This window comes from Moschus berezovskii, chromosome 15 (genome assembly GCF_049115385.1).
Source record: "Moschus berezovskii isolate FMDL1 chromosome 15, NW_MosBer_1.0, whole genome shotgun sequence".
In the NCBI taxonomy this organism is placed as follows: Eukaryota; Metazoa; Chordata; class Mammalia; order Artiodactyla; family Moschidae; genus Moschus; species Moschus berezovskii.
Genome location: NC_142474.1, coordinates 32,916,217 through 32,933,426, shown reverse-complemented (window position 1 = coordinate 32,933,426; position 17,210 = coordinate 32,916,217). Strand labels below are relative to the sequence as shown.

General features: G+C 54.7%; 1 protein-coding gene across 2 annotated transcripts; it reads right to left on the bottom strand.

Moving 5' to 3' along the window:
* Positions 1–103: 103 nt before the first annotated feature.
* Positions 104–16,951, bottom strand: HSPA12B (heat shock protein family A (Hsp70) member 12B). Of its 2 annotated transcripts, XM_055432300.2 has the most exons (13): positions 16,816–16,951; positions 12,522–12,581; positions 10,658–10,755; positions 9,555–9,679; positions 7,166–7,352; positions 6,740–6,844; positions 6,314–6,430; positions 4,211–4,385; positions 3,609–3,695; positions 3,082–3,186; positions 2,738–2,996; positions 2,182–2,285; positions 104–1,583 (listed from the first exon to the last, which is right to left on the bottom strand). In XM_055432300.2, the coding sequence occupies exons 2-13, from the start codon at positions 12,562–12,564 to the stop codon at positions 928–930; spliced, it is 2,061 nt and encodes a 686-aa protein (XP_055288275.1). In that variant the 5' UTR covers positions 12,565–12,581; positions 16,816–16,951; the 3' UTR covers positions 104–927. The 2 variants fall into 2 exon arrangements, with proteins under 2 accessions (XP_055288275.1, XP_088700095.1); XM_088843969.1 differs by lacking the exon at positions 6,740–6,844.
* Positions 16,952–17,210: the final 259 nt, after the last annotated feature.

Genomic DNA, 17,210 nt, shown 5'->3' with positions numbered 1-17,210 from the left:
GCCCCATGCACAGCTGAAAACCTCCCTTTGTAGAACCTAGCCACCCTAACCTTTCCACTACTCCACTACTGGAGTCCCCCCCTTGTGAGGTACCAAAAGGGTATGGCTTCACCTTGAGCTTTATTGTCACCTTAGGGTTCTCAGGCAGGTGGGACTGCTGCAGGTCATGGGAGGGCAGGTACACTAAATTGACGGCAGAGCTGGGACCAGTGCTCTTTCTGTCCTCCCTACCCTCCTCCCTCTCCATGGCTGGATAGAGTATGTGGATCATTCCCAAGCTGCCCCAGGGCCCTCTCAGATAGAAAGGAAAGCCCCCCTCAGCATGTTATCCCACATCCCCCTCGCCTGTATCCTTCTCATAGCCTGCTACTGCCCTTTCTGCAATTAACGTTCATACTTGGGCGGTCAGTACCACACCCAGGAAGGTCCTGCTACCTGTCCCTCTCCTGTCAGCTCCAGTCCTTGTCCTGCCTGGCTCCCTATGCAGGCTGAGCCAGTCAGTCAGTGCACTCTGCCCTGCGGTGCCAGACCCTGCACGACCTCCTCCCTCTTGCTGCCTTGCCTGCAGCTGTACCCCCACCCTCACCCCCCCACTCCCACTCTGGCCCCTAGTTCATACCAAGGGTCAAGCCTTCTGATGCAGTCTGCTTTCAGAACCACGTGCTCCCTATAGGGATGCCTTTGCAAACCTTTTAAGTCTCTTGACCTCAGTCCTTGGAATTGCCCTTCAGCCTTTCAGTCAAAGGACTGAGGCCTAATCCCAAAGCCTGAGTTTCTGGATGTGTCCCATGTGTCCCCACCCATCCCTTCTGCGACCTCATCTCCCCGGGCAGGATGGTGGGAAACAGGGTGGATTTATCTGCCCCAGCCGTGGGCCAAGAGTTCTGTTGGGCTGGGGGCGGGGGGCCGGGTGCTGGCACTGCGCCCTCAATTGGAAAGAAAGTCGATGGAGGCGCGCACGGAGCGATTGGTGCTGACATCCACGGCGGTGACCTTAATCTCTGTGTCGCCAAACTGCATGGCAGCGCGGATCTCGCGGCGGCCGGGAGGCGCTCCGGCGGCGTCGGGGCCTCCCTCGGCTGGCTCAAGCTCGAGGCTAAGCGCGCCACACTTGCGCACTCCTGGGTCGGTGATGAAGCGCGCGTCCTCCGCAGCACAGCAGTACAGGTTGATGAGCACTCGCCGCTGTCCTGGGCGCGCTGGGCAGTAGCTGCGCCGCACCTCCTCACCCAGGGCCACCGATTGTTCGGCGGCCACGAAGCGCTCAAAAACGTCGGTGCACCAGCGGCGACCGTCACGAACCAGCAGCTTGTCAGGCGGGTGAACACCAGCCACGAAGCGGTTGAGCACGCCCACGCCGTATGTGAGCGGCGATCTACGCACCCGAACCACTCCTGGCGCCTGCCCAAAAAGCACTGCGCCTTTGAGGATGGTGAGGGCTACGTCGTGCGGAACCACCACACGCAGGCCACGGGCGCCCAGAGCGGCCTGCACCGCGTGCTGCAGCATAGCCGACTCGGCGAAGCCGCCCACCAGGAACAGCAGTTTGACACCCTGCACCTCAGGGCGCTCCAGCAGTGCTTCTGCAGGACGGGTAGGGGAGGGGTAAGGAGGACGGACAAGAAGTGGGCCACTGAGGCTACCGCTGCGCAGCCACTGGTGCTTCCCCTCTGCCCTCCTGTATCCCTGGGGGCAACGAGAAACTAGCCATTTCACTATAAAACCTTAGCCTGGTTTGGATGAAGAAAAACACAGCACTTTCATGAGGGACTCTGCCATCCTCATGGCCTCTGCTTCCTCAACACTATCTCACTTTCCCACTACACTGTGGAGGGCTTGAGTAAGGGTGTGAAATTACACGTATTAAATGCCTACTGCGTGCAAGACATTGTACTCACTCTCTAGATACTTAAACTCATTTAAATCACTGTGATAACAGTTTGGGGGGGACCTAATACTACCTGGGGAGTCAGCCACTAGAGTTTCTTTAACCTGGCAAGACTACACATTGTCCTATTTCTTAATCTCCACTGCACCACATCCTCCAGGTATTCCTGATAATTCTGGGTCTCATTCCAGCATATGGATTTGGGGAGGTTTCCAGGTACTAATAAGGGGAAATACTTTCTCATGTGGGTGTGTATGCTTAGGTGAATGAATGACCCAAGCTTAGGCGCTCACCTATGTGCTGGATGATCCCGCTGACGGTGGGCTGAAAGAGTTCGTTCATGGCCTCACAAGACATCCTGAGCATCCCATGTGAGGACCACTTCACGAAGTTCACGCTGTAGAAGGTGAAGGAGGCACAGGCCTGTGGGTCAGGGTCCAGGTCCTACCTCCATTCCAGGCCAGAGTACCTGGGCACATTCTGTATTGTGCCAACCACACTTCCAGGGGCTTTAGACTCAGGTCTGTTTCAGGTCCAGACATGAGGTCCCAGGAGAGGAGCCTCCTTTTGCCTCAAGCAGAGGAATACAGAGCGGTTGGCTGGCAGGTGTGTGTGTGTGTATGTGTGAGTAGGTATGGCTGCGGGGAATATGAGATAGATATTGGCCTTTCCCTAGGAGCTCAAGATTCTCTTGCGTCAGTTTGGGCTGCAGATTTCAGCTGGGGTACTCATGCCCCTCCCCCTGCCTCCACCTGGGCTGGCATGACTTGTGCCTGGACCAGATCAAGTGGATCCCTTACTGCCTCCTGGGGCCCACACCTTCCCCTGTAGGGGCAGTCCCCCGCTCACCTGCTCTTGCGCAGGGCTGTCTCCACGTTGTGGCCTCCCTGCTTACGGTAGAAGTCAATGAAGGAGAACGGTAGGGAGATGTTGAGCGCCCCTGTACGGTGTGGGCCTGCAGTGCGTTTGCGGGCCTCGAAGGCTATAGTCAGATCCACCCAGGCTGCTGGACGTTGCCTTTTGAAGGTGGTGATGAAGTCCTCACCGAAGATGCGGCCCAGCAGCTGCTCGAAAGCCAGGTCCACACCAACTGCTCCACATGGGCCGCCTGGCGTCCAGCAGAGAAGGAAGAGGAAAACAGTGCTCATTCCGCTGCCAGGTGTCGGCAGGGCAAGGGCGCTCTGGGTACTCACCAGACGCCTTGTAGAGCTCCTTGAGGGTGCCGTGGGGCTGCTCCAGCTGGTGCACGGTCAGGTCCACTGTGCCTCCCCCACAGTCTGCCACCACATAGCGATCTCCTGTGGGGGCGAGCATGAGCACACACGTGTGGCAGTTTAGCTCTTGACCCTCTGGAGACTCAACCAGCCTTGAGCCCTGCCCCAGGTCCTGAGCCCTATCTGCAGGGCTGTGGGGGTTACGGTTGAAAGGGGCTTCAGGTCACCAGGTAGGGGCACAAGGTGTGAGGGAAGATGATTCCAGGGTTCTGCAACTCCATCTGCAGAGAATCCTCTGGAGGAATGGAGTTAGTGGCATGGCTGTGAGTGGGGCTGGGAGTGCAGGTGATGGTGAGGGGGACTACCAGCTTAGGTATACCTGATGGAGTTGGAAGGGGCAGGGTTCCTAGAGGCTAGAGCTGACTTCAGGAATGTTTTCCCACCTTCAGTATCTGGTATCCCGCAGGGCCCAAAGAATATCCCTCCATCTCCCCTCCCTCCCCCACCTGCTTGCATATCGGCCCACAGCTCTCCAACACCCGACTCCACCAGGAATGTCCGGCTGTGGCGGGATCTTCGAAGCTGCTCTCGCGCTGAGTGTTGAGGGACAGCAGGATAGTGAGGTCAGGAGGCTGCAAGACCTTGCCTTAATATACAGGGACTCAGGCCATGGCAAAATCAGAACTAGGAAGGTCTAGAAGAACTGGGGAGGAGGGGAGATCCTGAGACCTGTCCCTGTCATAGAAGGTTGACTACAGCAGTCTCAGTGCTCAGTCCTGGCAGCAGGAGCCTAGGGCTGGTGGGGGTGTGGGGACAGCTGACATACCAGGAGGGGAGGGAAAACTGATTCAGTGGCTGTTTAAGGGAAAGGTGAAGACTTCCACCTTCAGCTCAGAGTACCTTTGTCAGTAACCCCGGCACCTCTTCCTAGGGTAGGCTGTCACTACCCCTACCACCTCTAGCCCCACCCCCACCCCTACTCCCCACCTCAGATTCAGGGTTGGATTGAGTCCTACCATCCTCAGACAGTGCTACTCTAGGGCACGGTATAGTCTTCGGTGCCTGCCTCCAAGGCCACCCCTAGGCAGCACCCCTGGAGTTGGCTCACCCTGACGGAAGCTGGAGTCAATGGAACGGCGTTCGCCCAGGCACCCTCTGCCTGGAGCTCGGCTACTCAGATCCACGAGCTGGTGCAAACGCAGCTTGCGGCAGTAGACAGAGGCAGCCTCAGGCTCCAGGGCGATGAGTAATTGCTCTGCATCCTCTCTTGACACTAGTCCAGCCTGAGGATGGTGGTTGGCAGGGTTGGGGAGCATCATGGACCAGGCATCACACTGAAATGGCACCTCAGGGCAGGCAACCAGCGCTTGTGGGGCTCCTATCTCCTCCCCATTATACCGCACCCACGCTAGGCCTCTCAAGGCCCTTCCATGCTGCACAAGAGGCCCTTCCATGCTGCACAGATTTGGAGCTGTCTCAGAGCCACCCTATGACCAGGCTTGGGGTAGGAGGGATGGCTGTGGCCAAGGATGCCATGGGGGTGCCCAGCAGGGAGGGACCTTAGACTGAGTGAAAACCTAGAGCACTTGGGATCTGCCCTAGGCTGCCCAAGGTGGCCCTGGGCTGCAGGAAGGGCCCCTTCACAAGTCCTGGGTTAGCAGCTGACCACTGGCTGAGGGGGTTAGTGGAGACTCCAGAACAGTGTATTAGCGGGTATAATGGCCAGACCATCAATCAGAAGGGATGGTGGGGGAGTCCCCCTTAGCTTACTGAACTCCCTTTCTTCACTGGTAATGGACAGTGGCCATAGACTTCCCCACTCTCTTGTGAACTTTGTTCCCAAGGAATGTGATATAGGAGAAAAGACTTGAAATTTCAGGCACCAAGGCAAGCAAGTTAGAGGGGAAAAACACTTTCTGTTACTTCCTGCATCAGGACAGAGGATCCCCATAGGAAGTACTTTATGGTTTTGTGGGATTCCTCAGATTCTGACCAGGTGGTGGGATGGGGAGGGGTGGGTATCAAGACTTCCTGCCCAGGGCCAGCCCTTTCTGAACTGACAGCCAGGGAACAGTGTGGGAGGAAGCAGGGTGGGTAAACCAGCAGGGGGCTACTGGGTGGGGGGCGTTTGTTTTGGCTGGGTGCAGCCATGCTTTCATTTTGGTCTCTGAAAGGGGGATGGATGTCCACTGGCCTTGGGGTTAGCTCCTTCCAGAGACAAGTGAGGGCACCTGCAGATTTGACACCTAGGAAAAGTTATGTTTCTGGGGGGTTGGGGGTTCTGGTATCTTCCAGGGCAGGGTGCACTGGAATTCCTGAGACTGCTTTTGGAAATCCTCGGGTGTCCCCCCAAGGCCCCAGTTTCAGGGGCAGGATCAAACAATGAGTCCCCCTCCAACCTTCCCATCTCCACTGGGGGCAGGGGTGTGCCTGAGCTGCAGTCCCCCTTTCTCCAGAACTTTGGGCCTCTCTTATGGTAGGAAGATCAGCAAACATAGGCCAAAATCACCTCCTTTCGTAGTTTCATATTCTTATTTCCTCTGCTCAAGAACTTAAAAACGGTTGGGAATGTGGTAAAAATACTGATGCTGACTAAAGTGGATGTTCTTGGCGTCCTGCCCAGCTACTGTCAGTGTTACCTGCTATCAGCTCCCCACTGCCCCTTCTCTGGAGAACTGCCTTCAACTGAATGGGAACTACCTCACTTGGGGGGGCTTACCCCAACCAGTTACCAATGACAGACTGATAAGGATGGACGAAAAGCCACCGCTCTTGCCTCCCTGTGGCTAACACTAGGGTACCTTCTCCCTCCAGAGCTCTCCATGGGATCAGCCTGAGGCTAGACTCCAGATGAGACCCATCCCCGTTCAGCTGTTTCTGCTGTCCTGCTTTCCTCACTCCCCTTTCACCTGAGAGTCCTTCTTCAATACACCACATGCACAAGAATTCCCGTCTTGGACTCTGCTTCAGGAAACCTGCATTAAGACACTGGTTAAGCTGACCTGGGCTATCCCTTGTCCCTCAGCTCTCTGTTCCTACAGGCCCACCCCCTCTCCTGGTGGCAACAACCCTCCAAAATGCCCAGCAGGGTGGGGCTGGCAGTCTTTACACGATGGCTCTGTGGTCCCAAGGGTGGTGTATGAACGAGGGTATGGAGCCATGCCCGGGGCCCTTCCATGCAACATCCACAACTCTGCCTGCATGTTCTCACCAGGTAGGCAGCCTCCCGCATGAACTGCTTGGCTGGTTGTTTCCAGATGGCAGGTACGGTCAACACCCAGCGCACAGTGTCCTTCTCCAGCAGTGATGGGCACTGCTCCCTCAGCTCCTGGAGCATGAAGGGGCGGTGAAGGGAAGGGCTGGCTTGGTCTGAGGGGAGTGTCTTTATAGGAGCTGGAGGAGCTAATCAGGCCTGAGAAAGAACTTCCCAGCTGACTTGGGAGAATCTTAAGAACCCCTTTCCCACCACTACCACCACCTCCCCAACACCTGATGTAGGGCTACCAGATAGGAAGGCAGAGGACTGGAAAAGATGACCTCTGTCTTCTGACAGCAGCTACTCAGTATATGTGCTGAGGGGAAAGGATGGACCTGGGGGCTGTCCACCCCAGTAAGCAGAGACAGGGTCACAGCGCACCTGAAGGGCATGCTCCTTGAAGAAGCGCAAGGCATGAGCGAACACCTCCAGGGCAGGCATTTTCTTTCCGTTTACTGCTTCTAGCTGGGTCTTCAAAGTGAGATCCTGGCAGGGACATGGGGCAACTCTATAGGAGGCCACAGCGCTCCATTTCCTGATAACCTCATATGTAACCCCATTTCCTGTGCTCCCCTCTTTGGTACTGTCCCACTCTGGCTCTAATCTTACGTCAGTTCTTCTCCCCAGCCCTTCTCTCTACCCTATCATACCCCATGGTCACGCCTCCATCCCTTATGTTCAAACTCTGCCTCCAGGCCCCCCTCACCTTCTAGCTTTGCCCACCTTCCATGGGGCCTCCCTCCCTGCTTTCCCTCCGAGCCCCGCCTTCCTAGCTGGAGCTGGGCCCTGAGCCAGAAGATGACTCACGGTGGTACTGTGGATCTTCATCTTGAACTTCTCGAAGTAGAGCCAGTCACGAGCCTCCTCAGGGTCCAGATCGTGGTAGTAATCGCGGGCTGTATAGCCAAAGCTGTGAAAGGCACCCTCTGGGGTCAGCAGCAGGCAGGTAGGGGTCTTCTGGTGGGCCACACCTGGGTCCCCACCTTCCCATTTCCTGTGGAGGCAGGAGGCTATCAGCGTGGTCAGCAGTAATCTTCCCTTCATGGGGTTAGGTGCTGGTTCTGGGACCAGCTGTGTGACTTTGGGCAGCTCACTTGGCTTCCCCAGGCTCCATATGTAAAACGGGAATAATAGCGGTACCTACCTTTCAGGGTTCTTGTGAATATGGTGCTTGGCATCCACTTAAATCTCCATAAATGTTGCTCATGGGATCATCTCTATCCATGGAGCCATGGGTCCCATCCGACATCCTCAGCTTCTGCTCCCTCCCATGAAGTACACCATTTGACTTCACCTCCCTGTCCTTTTAACAAGTAGCAGCAAGCCATCATCCATCTGCCTTGTCTGGCCTTCTGATGTGTCTCTCCAGGACCCTGGCAGAGGGCTTCTACCAGCTGGCTGGTTGCCCTCCTCTAAGCCATCTTCCATGTAGCTAAGCTCTATGATCATTCCTGTCTGGCCCACCTCAGCAGCTACACCCCAGCTGACTGCACCTTCAACAGGCCCCCAAAACCTGAGATTCCAAACTTCCCTGTATGCAGTCATCATCTGGATCTCCACCCACAACTCACTGCCCAGGTCATTGGCCTGGCAAATCCTTCCTCTCCTTCCTCTGCCTTTTCTGATGCCCTGACTTCTCCAGGCCAAGCTCACCATTGCATCCATTTGGGGGAAGGAACTAGGAATCCAGGGAGAAGGAAGAGCATGTGCAAGTTTATAGAGGTGTCAAAGAGTGGAGAGAACTAGCTATTAGTTAGCTCAAAGCAATGTTAAGATCAACTAAGGAGTATCAAATGCCATATCAGAATTCTGTCTTGGTGGGTTTTAAGGGAGTGAAGAAGCGTGACCACATTTGCCTTTAGAAATGTCTCTGGTCCCCATGTAGCAACAGAGTGGAGGAGAGGGAGGGTGGAAAAGGAGAACCAGGGATGATATTGCAGCCATTCAAGTGAGAGAGGGTGCGGCTGAACTCAGGGGTGCGAGTGGTAGCGAGAAGTAGATGGGTATTACAGAGATATTAGAGAGATAGAAATGACGGGGCTTGGTGGCGAGTGGGAAGGGCTTGGGAGGAGGCCAGGATGTCCCCCAGTCACTCCTGTGACTATTATCTCCACAGTATCCCTTCACATGTCCTCAGCCCTAGCAACAGGCCCAGCATGGCCTCAGCTGTATGTACTGACAAGCTGGGATGCCATTCAGCTCCTGGAGAGCTGTAAGGTCCTAGGGCCTTTGTGGCCTCACATGGATGTGGAAGGAGCAGAGAAAGGGGAGGACAGTCCACATTCATGCAGGTCAAGTCCCCTGTATCTTTGGGGCAGTGACCTTTGGCTGTCTTTCCATATAGCCTCGCAGGCCCTAAAGCCTGCCAATCCTTCATCCCAGTCTGAGTTGGGAGCTTTGGCATCCTCCACCTACAGGCTACAATCTCACTAAGATACATTCAAAGGATCGGGGTCTTGAGGCCTGAAGGGAGGTATCAAACAAATGTTTTGTTCAAACAAAACTCAACAAAATTCATCAGAATGGACTTTTTCAAACAGCTCTTTCATGACAACTGTGTGACCCGTCAATTCAGCTAACCTGTCTAGTCCTTCATTTCCTTGTATTTCATTTGAGATGCTGAACCTAGGACTGCCTCTAGGAACCTACCACATAGAAATTCCAGCACACGTTTCAAAGGAAGAGTATTCATTGCAACACTTTCTGTAGTGGTGAAAACTTAGAAGAAAAAAATTCCTCAAAACTATCAATAGAAGAATGAATAAATTATGATACATCCGAGCTGTGGAATACTATGCAACCATGAAAAGAAAACGGTGGCTGTCTCCATATTCACATGAAACATCTACAAAATAGTGCTGAAAGCTTAAAGCAAGCTGTATGTTTTATATTAAAACCACGTATTTGTGCATACATGTGTTTCCCTATGACTAGTCCAGAAAAAAAAATAAAAAATTTAAAATAAAAAACGAAGCCCAACATTTCCTTGCAGAGGTCAAAGAGTTGCCCCAACTGGGGCTGAGGGCCCAGACATGGGGCCCATCCTCCAAACTTCTGCCCGAGCAGGGAGCCCAGATTAGGGCTGGAAAGCTTCTCTGAGAAGATCCCATGTCTCCTTAGAGACAGTACTTCTGGGACTAGGTCTCTCTCAGGGTGCAGGACTCCCCCCAACCCATCTCCCAGTCCAGCCACTCACCTCATCATGTGGATGGCCTCAGGGTCACTGGCAAAGCTGAAGGCATAGCCACTGGATGTGGTGCCAAAGTCGATAGCCACTACCACGGAGAAGGGGGCCTGCTGTGGGCCTCGGGCCTCAGGCTTCTGCAAGTGCAAGACCGAGTCAGGGAGCAGCCAGAGGGCTAGGCTGACTGTACGTGGAAGTCCTCCCCAGCCCTGGCTGTGGTCCAGACCAGCCCTGGTCCACCCCCACCTACCTCCTGCCTGATTTCTCTCCCCTCCTAAGCTCCAGACTGAGCCCTTGAGATGCTAACTGCTCAGAAAACCCAAGGGCTCTCAGGTAGCCCCATGAAGTTTTGAGCTCAAGTTCCTACTTCCCCGCCCTTCTGCCTGGACCGCCTTAGCCCCACCCCCATCTTACCTGATTTCCAGCCTGGGCCCAGCTGGAAGCAGTTCTGCTGCTCTGAGCAGCTTCATAGCACATGGACCTGTGTATATGAGACCCTCCTGCTCTTTGTGGCCACAGTGAAATAGCCTGACTCCGTCCAGTTTTGTGGCAGAGAAGAGAACCCCATGCATGTGCCCCAGAGTGGTCCTTACCTTCTCCCAGGCTAGGCCTGGGCTCCCTGAGAACAAGGGGGTCCCCACATTGGATCACTAGGGTGAGGCCACCCCAGGTAGGGTGACTTAGGGAATTTGGAGGTGATGGTTATGTCTTACATATTTCAAGCTAGCAGTTACCAAACTATTTTTTAGCCATGTGTCTCCTCTTCCCTAGATATATCTTTTAATAAGGTGGGGCTGTGGTTGACAGGAGGGGAAGCAAGTCTGGGAGGTCCAGTGCTCTGAGGACCTACAAAACTAGTTGCTCAGAAGTACACATGCCCAGGCAGGCTAGTTACAATGGTTCCTGGATGTCATCCTGGAGGGGGCTCATCTCAGTCAAACTGTCACTCCTGTAGTCCAAGGTCACCTAAGGCTAACCCATCTGGGGAGAACATGAGTGTATAGGGGCAGGAGGCATGGTGACTCCCAGCCCAGACTTGCAGGCTCTGATAGACACCAGTGCGACCCTCTCCACCACCCAGACCCCCATCATTCCAAGTCCTGCCCTAGGCTTACTGGAGACTGTGAGGGTGTGAGAGGGGCAATGCCACAGCTTTCCTGGGTCCTTGGGGAGGCAGGTGGGCTGGGCACTGGAGATCGCTGTGGGCTGGAGCCTGCAAAGAGAGGACAAATCACTGTGGTACAATCAGGGTAAGGGGCTGGTGGCTAGGTCCCAGGTGTGGGGGTTCTCCATCAGTCACTGGCGGGCCAAGGTGAGGGGTACCCTGCTGGGGAAGAAGGACTAGGGAGGGAAGGTAGGAAGGACAGGACTGTGGTGGGGGTTGGGGATATCTGGGCTCAGGGCCTGTTATCAGTGAGAGGCGACCTATTCCTGAAGGGTGACTCATACTTCACCTAGGGACTCACTGTCTTCCTCAGCACCCGTCAGACACAGTGGGGAAGGGGAGGGATAGAGAAGCATTGTGGGGGTGAGCAGGACTGAGTCCAAAGATGGAAGGGCAGGAGAGAGGGGCAGGTGAGCTCCTGGGTGAGGATGGAGAAACCAGGAGAGGTGGGGGAGCTACAGACCTGAGTGGGAGGTGGAGCAGCTCCTCTCCCCGTAAGTTCAGCCTCATGTTCTAATCAGGACCCGGGGGAATTGCCTCTCCTACCGACCCTCTGCCCCCAAGGCTCACGGACAGGCCCAGCCCTGCCCTGAGCAGCCCTGAGCGGAGAGGTGTCTAACCACAGGAGGAAGGCAGATTCCAAGCTCCCATCCCCCACAACATGCACAGACCTGAAGCCAGCATTTGTGGGGAGGAGCCCCCCTTGAGACCCTCTCACAGGCCCAGGATGGAGCTGGACCTTTGGTGGGAAGAAGCAGTGCAGCCCCCAGAAGGCAGCTGGCTTGGAGGCTCAGGCAGTTCAGGAGGCAGGAGGGCCTGCCTGACTGGACATCCCCCAGGTGTGGGCTGGTGGCTCACCACCACCACATTGGGCTTTGCTGAGGGCCCTGTGCGGAGCACTGGGGCTGCCCTGGGATCTGTGTGTGGGGACAGGAGGCTGGCCAGGGAGATTGGTGGGGTCTGGCATTTAGACACACTGGCAAATCAAACAGGGCTGTCGAGCTTTAGGCTGAGGCAGGGCTGGGGCCTCTACTTCCTCAGCCACAGCCATGGGGCCCTGACAAGTCCCAGGCCACCCTGGCCTTGGGGTACCCTGGGAACGTATGTGAGGGGCGGGGCATGAAGGAGACTCTAGGAAGTGCCTGCACAGGGCTGGCATCTCTCTTGTAGTGCTGGAGGGGCAAGGACATGGTGGTCACACTTCCAGAGGCCCTTTTTCTTAGCCAGCCGGTGCAGGCTTGGGCCAAGCTGCTGTGGCTTGACCCTGGGAAGGGAGGCAGGAAGGAAGGCCCAGCCCACCAGGTCTTTGTAAGTGGACTTCCTGAGGCGTGTCTGTCCTGCTGCCTGGCCTCCCACCCCTGTACAAAACCCAGAGCCTGCTCCCAGACCAGGCCAGACGTGCATGCACAGAGTTCTGTGCAGATATACACACACACTCACTTGAGACCCTGTGCCCAGAGACCTGCCCTTAGGCAGACAGGCAGGGACACACACTCACAAATACTACACACACACCCTGCACAAAACACATGCACACCCATATGGCCCTGCGCACACAGGCCTGCCCTGCATACACATCCTTGTAGACACTCGGGGGTCCTGTGAACAGGCTTGCAGAGTGTGCAAAGGCGCACACACACACACACTGTCACATACATAGTCCTGTTGCACTAACCCGCCCCGTGCACACACACTCACAGAACTGCTCTCAGGAGCCTCTGCTGAGAGAGGCACACGGACAGACTAGGGGTTGGTCTGAGTGCTGGGGTGATGGGGGCAATGGGCCTAGACGGAGGTGAGGGGGCAGGTCTTACCAATGTACAGCCCCTGTAGGTCCATCTCCGGGACAGCCAGCATCTTTGCAGGCCCTGTAGCTGTGAACAAGAATGGACAAGCAGAATGGCATTTATTTGCTCCTTTGTTCCCCTACTGAATAATTATTTATTTACTTTCGGCTGGAGTCCTTTGAAGCAAGTCCCAGACATCATGTTGCTTGACCTATAAATTCTTTAACCTGTCTCTCCAACAGATACGAATTTTTAAAAGGACATTGCCACAACACCACTATCATGTCCAATAAAATCAATAGTAATTCCTTAATCTCATCCAATGCTCAATCCCACAGTCCCAGCTTGTCTCAAAAATGTTTTGGTTTTTTTTTTTTTGGCTACAGAATTTTAGTTCCTTGAGCAGGGACTGAACCAGGGCCTGCTGCAATGGAAGCACAGAGTCCTAGCCACTGGCCTGCAGGGAAGTCCCTCAGAAATGTCTTTTTTTAACAGTTGCTTTGTTGGAACCAGGACGTTCCTAAGTGTTTTCAGGTGCCCATTCTCTGCCAGATGCTGTGGGACATCAGTGACCCAGAGAGACACTGTTCCTGTCCTGGGGGCCCATAGCCTGGTGAAGAAATCATTCATAATCAGATAATCGTGTACCTGAATCTGAGATTAAAAATGGTGCTATGACGGATACAAACAGGGCAGAAAGGGCAGCATGGCAAAGCTGGAGAGAGGGACTGGGCTAGGCTTACAGTGCAGGCAGATCCTGGTGGACTCAATTTTAGATCTGGTTTTATATGAAGGACAAAAGCAAATCCTGAAGGGTTTGAAGTGGCAAAGTGGAGACTGGCACATGACTAAATCTGTTTTAAAAAATCCCACCGGGCTGCATGGACATATGGACTGCAGCAGGACAACATGAAAACAGGGGCCAACAGTGCTCCAGGCAACAGATGATGACTGTGTGCCTTGAGACATAAGTGCACACATTTAAGTTAGAAGTTAAAATCAACAAGCCTGACAGAAGTTGGCTGGATTGGACATGGGAGATTAGGAAGAAGAAGGTGCTCTTCTTGGACTGACTGGTCCAGGCAAGGAGATGTCTGGTCAGATGGAGAATACTGGAGCAGGGCAAGCTGGCAGGGGTAAAAGGGGCAGTGTTCCGGGTGCAGTTTTTGAAACTGCTGAGAAAACAGACTAAGGAGTCAGGTGACATATGACCTAGAGGTCAGGGAGAATTCTGAGGTGGAGATTTGTGTTTGGAGTCACTCTCACAGGAGGTTTGGTGGAGAGTAGCGTGGGGGAAGGGAAGGGAGGAGAAAATCTGAATAAAGGTTGACAGGAGGAAGGTTGGCTGCCCAGGGAGACAGGGATGCCTGCTATGGTTTCATGAAGATCTCAATAAGAGAAGGCCGCGAAGCTAGATCCTTCAGAGATTTTTAGATGAGACTGGAAACACCAGATTTAATGTTTTAAAGGCCCAGGGCATTTTGGTGGAATGAAGGAGTGGGGTGGGAGTCTGGAAGGCAAGGAGGGAGCAGAGGATGAGAGAACAGAGCTAGCGCTTCCCGCTAGTGCAGCTGAGATCAGGAGGTGATGTGCATATTACCTGGAAGAAAATAAAGCTTGAGGAGGGGAGGACAGGATTTTGTTTTCTAAGATGAGAGGAACTTGAGCTTCTGTCCGCCAGCTCCCAAGAGCTGATTCTGTGCATCTCCTCTCAATTTTGCATTTATTGACATCACATTGATAGCTTGAAATCAGCCATGGTGATTACACCATACAAGTTGGCAAACTGCAAATCAGGTTTTTCTCCCTCTTGGGGAGCAGACTGAAAAACATTTACCAACAAAGGCTGGATCAAGGCCACAGGAGAGATGATGGCAGCCCTATTTATAAGTTGTTTCGATTCATCAGCAAAAACATTGAACATTTCTTCAAGCCAGGTTCTACAGCTAAGTGCTGGGGAAATACTGCTCAATGAATGGATTTTTTCAACCAAGGATATTGTATTTGGAGCAGAAACAATCTAGAATAACCAAGAAAAAAAGACTCAGGGGTTGTCATTCTAAGCTGATTCCTTGTCCAAACCATTGTCTATAATTACCCCAGCTCTTATCTCTGAGCCTGTGATACACTGAGTGCTCTGATACTCAGGGCTGACAAGGGCCTATTAGGCACCTTAAGGACACCTGGCTGGAGTGCATCCTGTTGCCTCTCCGTGCCTCAGTGCCATTTCCTATAAAACAGATCATGCAGGGGTTTGTGAGGATCAAGTCCAAGGATGGAAGGCGGTTGATAAAAAGGCAGATGTGAATAGTGTCCTTTCCCTTCATGATATGGATTCTGAAGTTTCTCTTGTCAGAATTTCTGGTCTTACTGAGACTTTTATTCTAGTCATTCTAAGTTCTTTAGAGGAGGGAGGCCCTGAATCAATTTGTGTTAAAAAAAAAAGAGGATCCTGCTGATTCTCTGAGAGGTGGAGGTAGAAGCAGGTGGCAGCCACACAAGCATGCATACATGCCGCATATTTCTTTGAGACATCCTTACCATGCATACACACCCATTTACCAGAAACATTTAGGGAGAATGCTGATCATGGGACTCAGGACAACCTCCACTCCCAAAAGCTACACCTGGGAAGGTTCTGCAGCTAGAAATGGGGGGAGGTAGAACCCTGCCCCAGGGGTCCACTAATTTCAGACTGGTGATGCTTATGGGTTTGAGAATAATTGAATGGGGCAGTTTGGTTTACACAGAAAGTAACCATTTTCTGGCTACAAGAGCAGGCTAAACCCTGGCCCCAGCCTGATCCCTGCCCTACCCACAGACAGACACTTAATCCACCTCCGGTCTGTCCCTTAACCTCACCCATGGACTGACCCATAGCCCTTGGCCTCATATTGACCTCTGATCTTCAGCTTTACCCTGAGCCAATAGGCCTGACTGGGGAGTAGGACAGGGTGTGGCTGAGTAGGGAGTTGAAACCAGAGATTCCCAACCCACAGTGTTCCCCAGACTACAAAAGCCTAGGACTTTTTGTCCAATGGAGAGAAATCTCCAAGGATCTTTTCCTCAGTTGGACGTGATGAGGCTGGGTCCTTACATCCCTTCCCATCCCCCACGAGAGCACTTGGACATGTGTTGTTGCTGGATTTCAGGGCTCTACACATACCCATCTTCTGCCCATGAAGGCAAAGAGCCCACCCAACTTTACAGCTCACCTCCATACCCCCACAGGCTTTTCCCTGCACCCTGCCTCTCCTATCCACTGCTCTCTCTCATCATCCTGCCATTCAGCAAACAAAGAGAAGCCACGGGCATTTTTCCCAAACCAGAGACTGAGCCAACCTGGGCCCAAGAGACAAATCAGAAATGGCACCCAAAGGGCTGTCCCCGTCTGTCTCTGGAGAGGAGCCCTCAAGGTGAGGGACCAGAGGGAGGCTGTTGGGTGAGGAAGCTGCCTTCTGGGCTGGCGCAGGGAGCGACAGAAAAGGCCTCCTGTATCCCCTCTGTCCTCTGCTTTTCTTTCCATACATCCTGCCCCACCCCCATGGGTCCCCATCAAGGGAGCAGCCCGTTCACAAACAACCTCTGTCCCACACAGCCTCGAGTCTAAGCCCCTCCCACCCTCTCCTGCTGTCCCCCATCACCTCTCTTACCTTCTGGGGATCCAGGGCCGCCTTCACTCTCACAGGGAGTCCATATTTTAGAGCTTCCTCCCTCCCAGTCTCTCTCCCCCAAACAAGCTAGCTTTGCCTCCTGGCTCCACTGCCCCCACAGGGAGCCCAGACCCCGCTCCACCTGGACCCCCAAGCTGGCCTCACAGAAACCAGAGGTCCCTGTTCATGAGGCCAGCCCACAGTCTGGCACTGTGGCACCCCAGCCACTCTTGAACTTTTGAGACCACAGGCCCTAGGAACTCCCCCTGCAGGTACCCACAAAGTACACACATATTCAACCCCGGCGTCTCCACCTTCTGGCCTAAGCACCGTGTCCCTCCACAAACTTGCTCCCCTGGAGCAGCCCCCGGCCCCACAGCAGACGCCCAGACATACAAGCCTCTCGAGCCCCGCTCTGTCCCTCCCCTCCGATCCCCACCGTCACCAGTGTGGGGTCCCAAAGCCCGGATGGGAGCCCTCAGTCTCTGCCCAGTTGCCTTTCTGAACCCCAGAGCCCTGCTGGAGACAGGAGCTTGCAGCTCTGTCCCAGTCCCGTTCTCCAGGGTCAGGAAGTTTGTGGTGGGGTCTCAGCCGCCAGCCCGCGATGAAACCGCAAATCTTGGCGCCCTTCTCTCCAGGAGTCCAGCAGCGCGCTGCCCAGGACTCACCTCTGCCCTCGCGACAGCTCGACCTCTGTCCGGGCGCCTGGAAGCTGGGCCCGCAGCCGGTGGGGTGGCCGTGCCCTGCCGCGGCGGCCACAGCCCTCGACGTGCGCCCAGCCCCGGCCCCGCTCTCCGCCCTGCAACGCCCCGACCCCGCTCCCTTCCCTTCCCCTCCCCTCCCCCAGGCCGGATGGCCGCGCCGCCGCGCCGCCGGGTGGGCCAGCGCTCCAGCCCAGATGTGCGAGGCCGGGGCGGGGCGGCAGCGCGGGCCTCCGCCGAGGGGCCCCGCCCGGCTCGAGTCCACGGCCCCTCCCTGCGCCCCTCCTGCGCCTCCCACGTCCCAGCCCCCCGGGGGGCCGTGAGGGAAGAAGGTTGAGGAGGCGAGGTAGAGGGTAGAAGAG

What these genes read in the sequence shown, in the direction of transcription:
- HSPA12B (XM_055432300.2), bottom strand. Translation starts at nt 12,564, where the DNA reads ATGCTGGCTGTCCCGGAGATGGACCTACAGGGGCTGTACATTG. An exon ending in TGACTCCAGCTTCCGTCAGG is followed by an intron (nt 3,696 to 4,210) that starts GTGAGCCAACTC and finishes CTCAACACTCAG; the next exon opens with CGCGAGAGCAGCTTCGAAGA. An exon ending in CGGGATCATCCAGCACATAG is followed by an intron (nt 1,584 to 2,181) that starts GTGAGCGCCTAA and finishes CCCGTCCTGCAG; the next exon opens with AAGCACTGCTGGAGCGCCCT.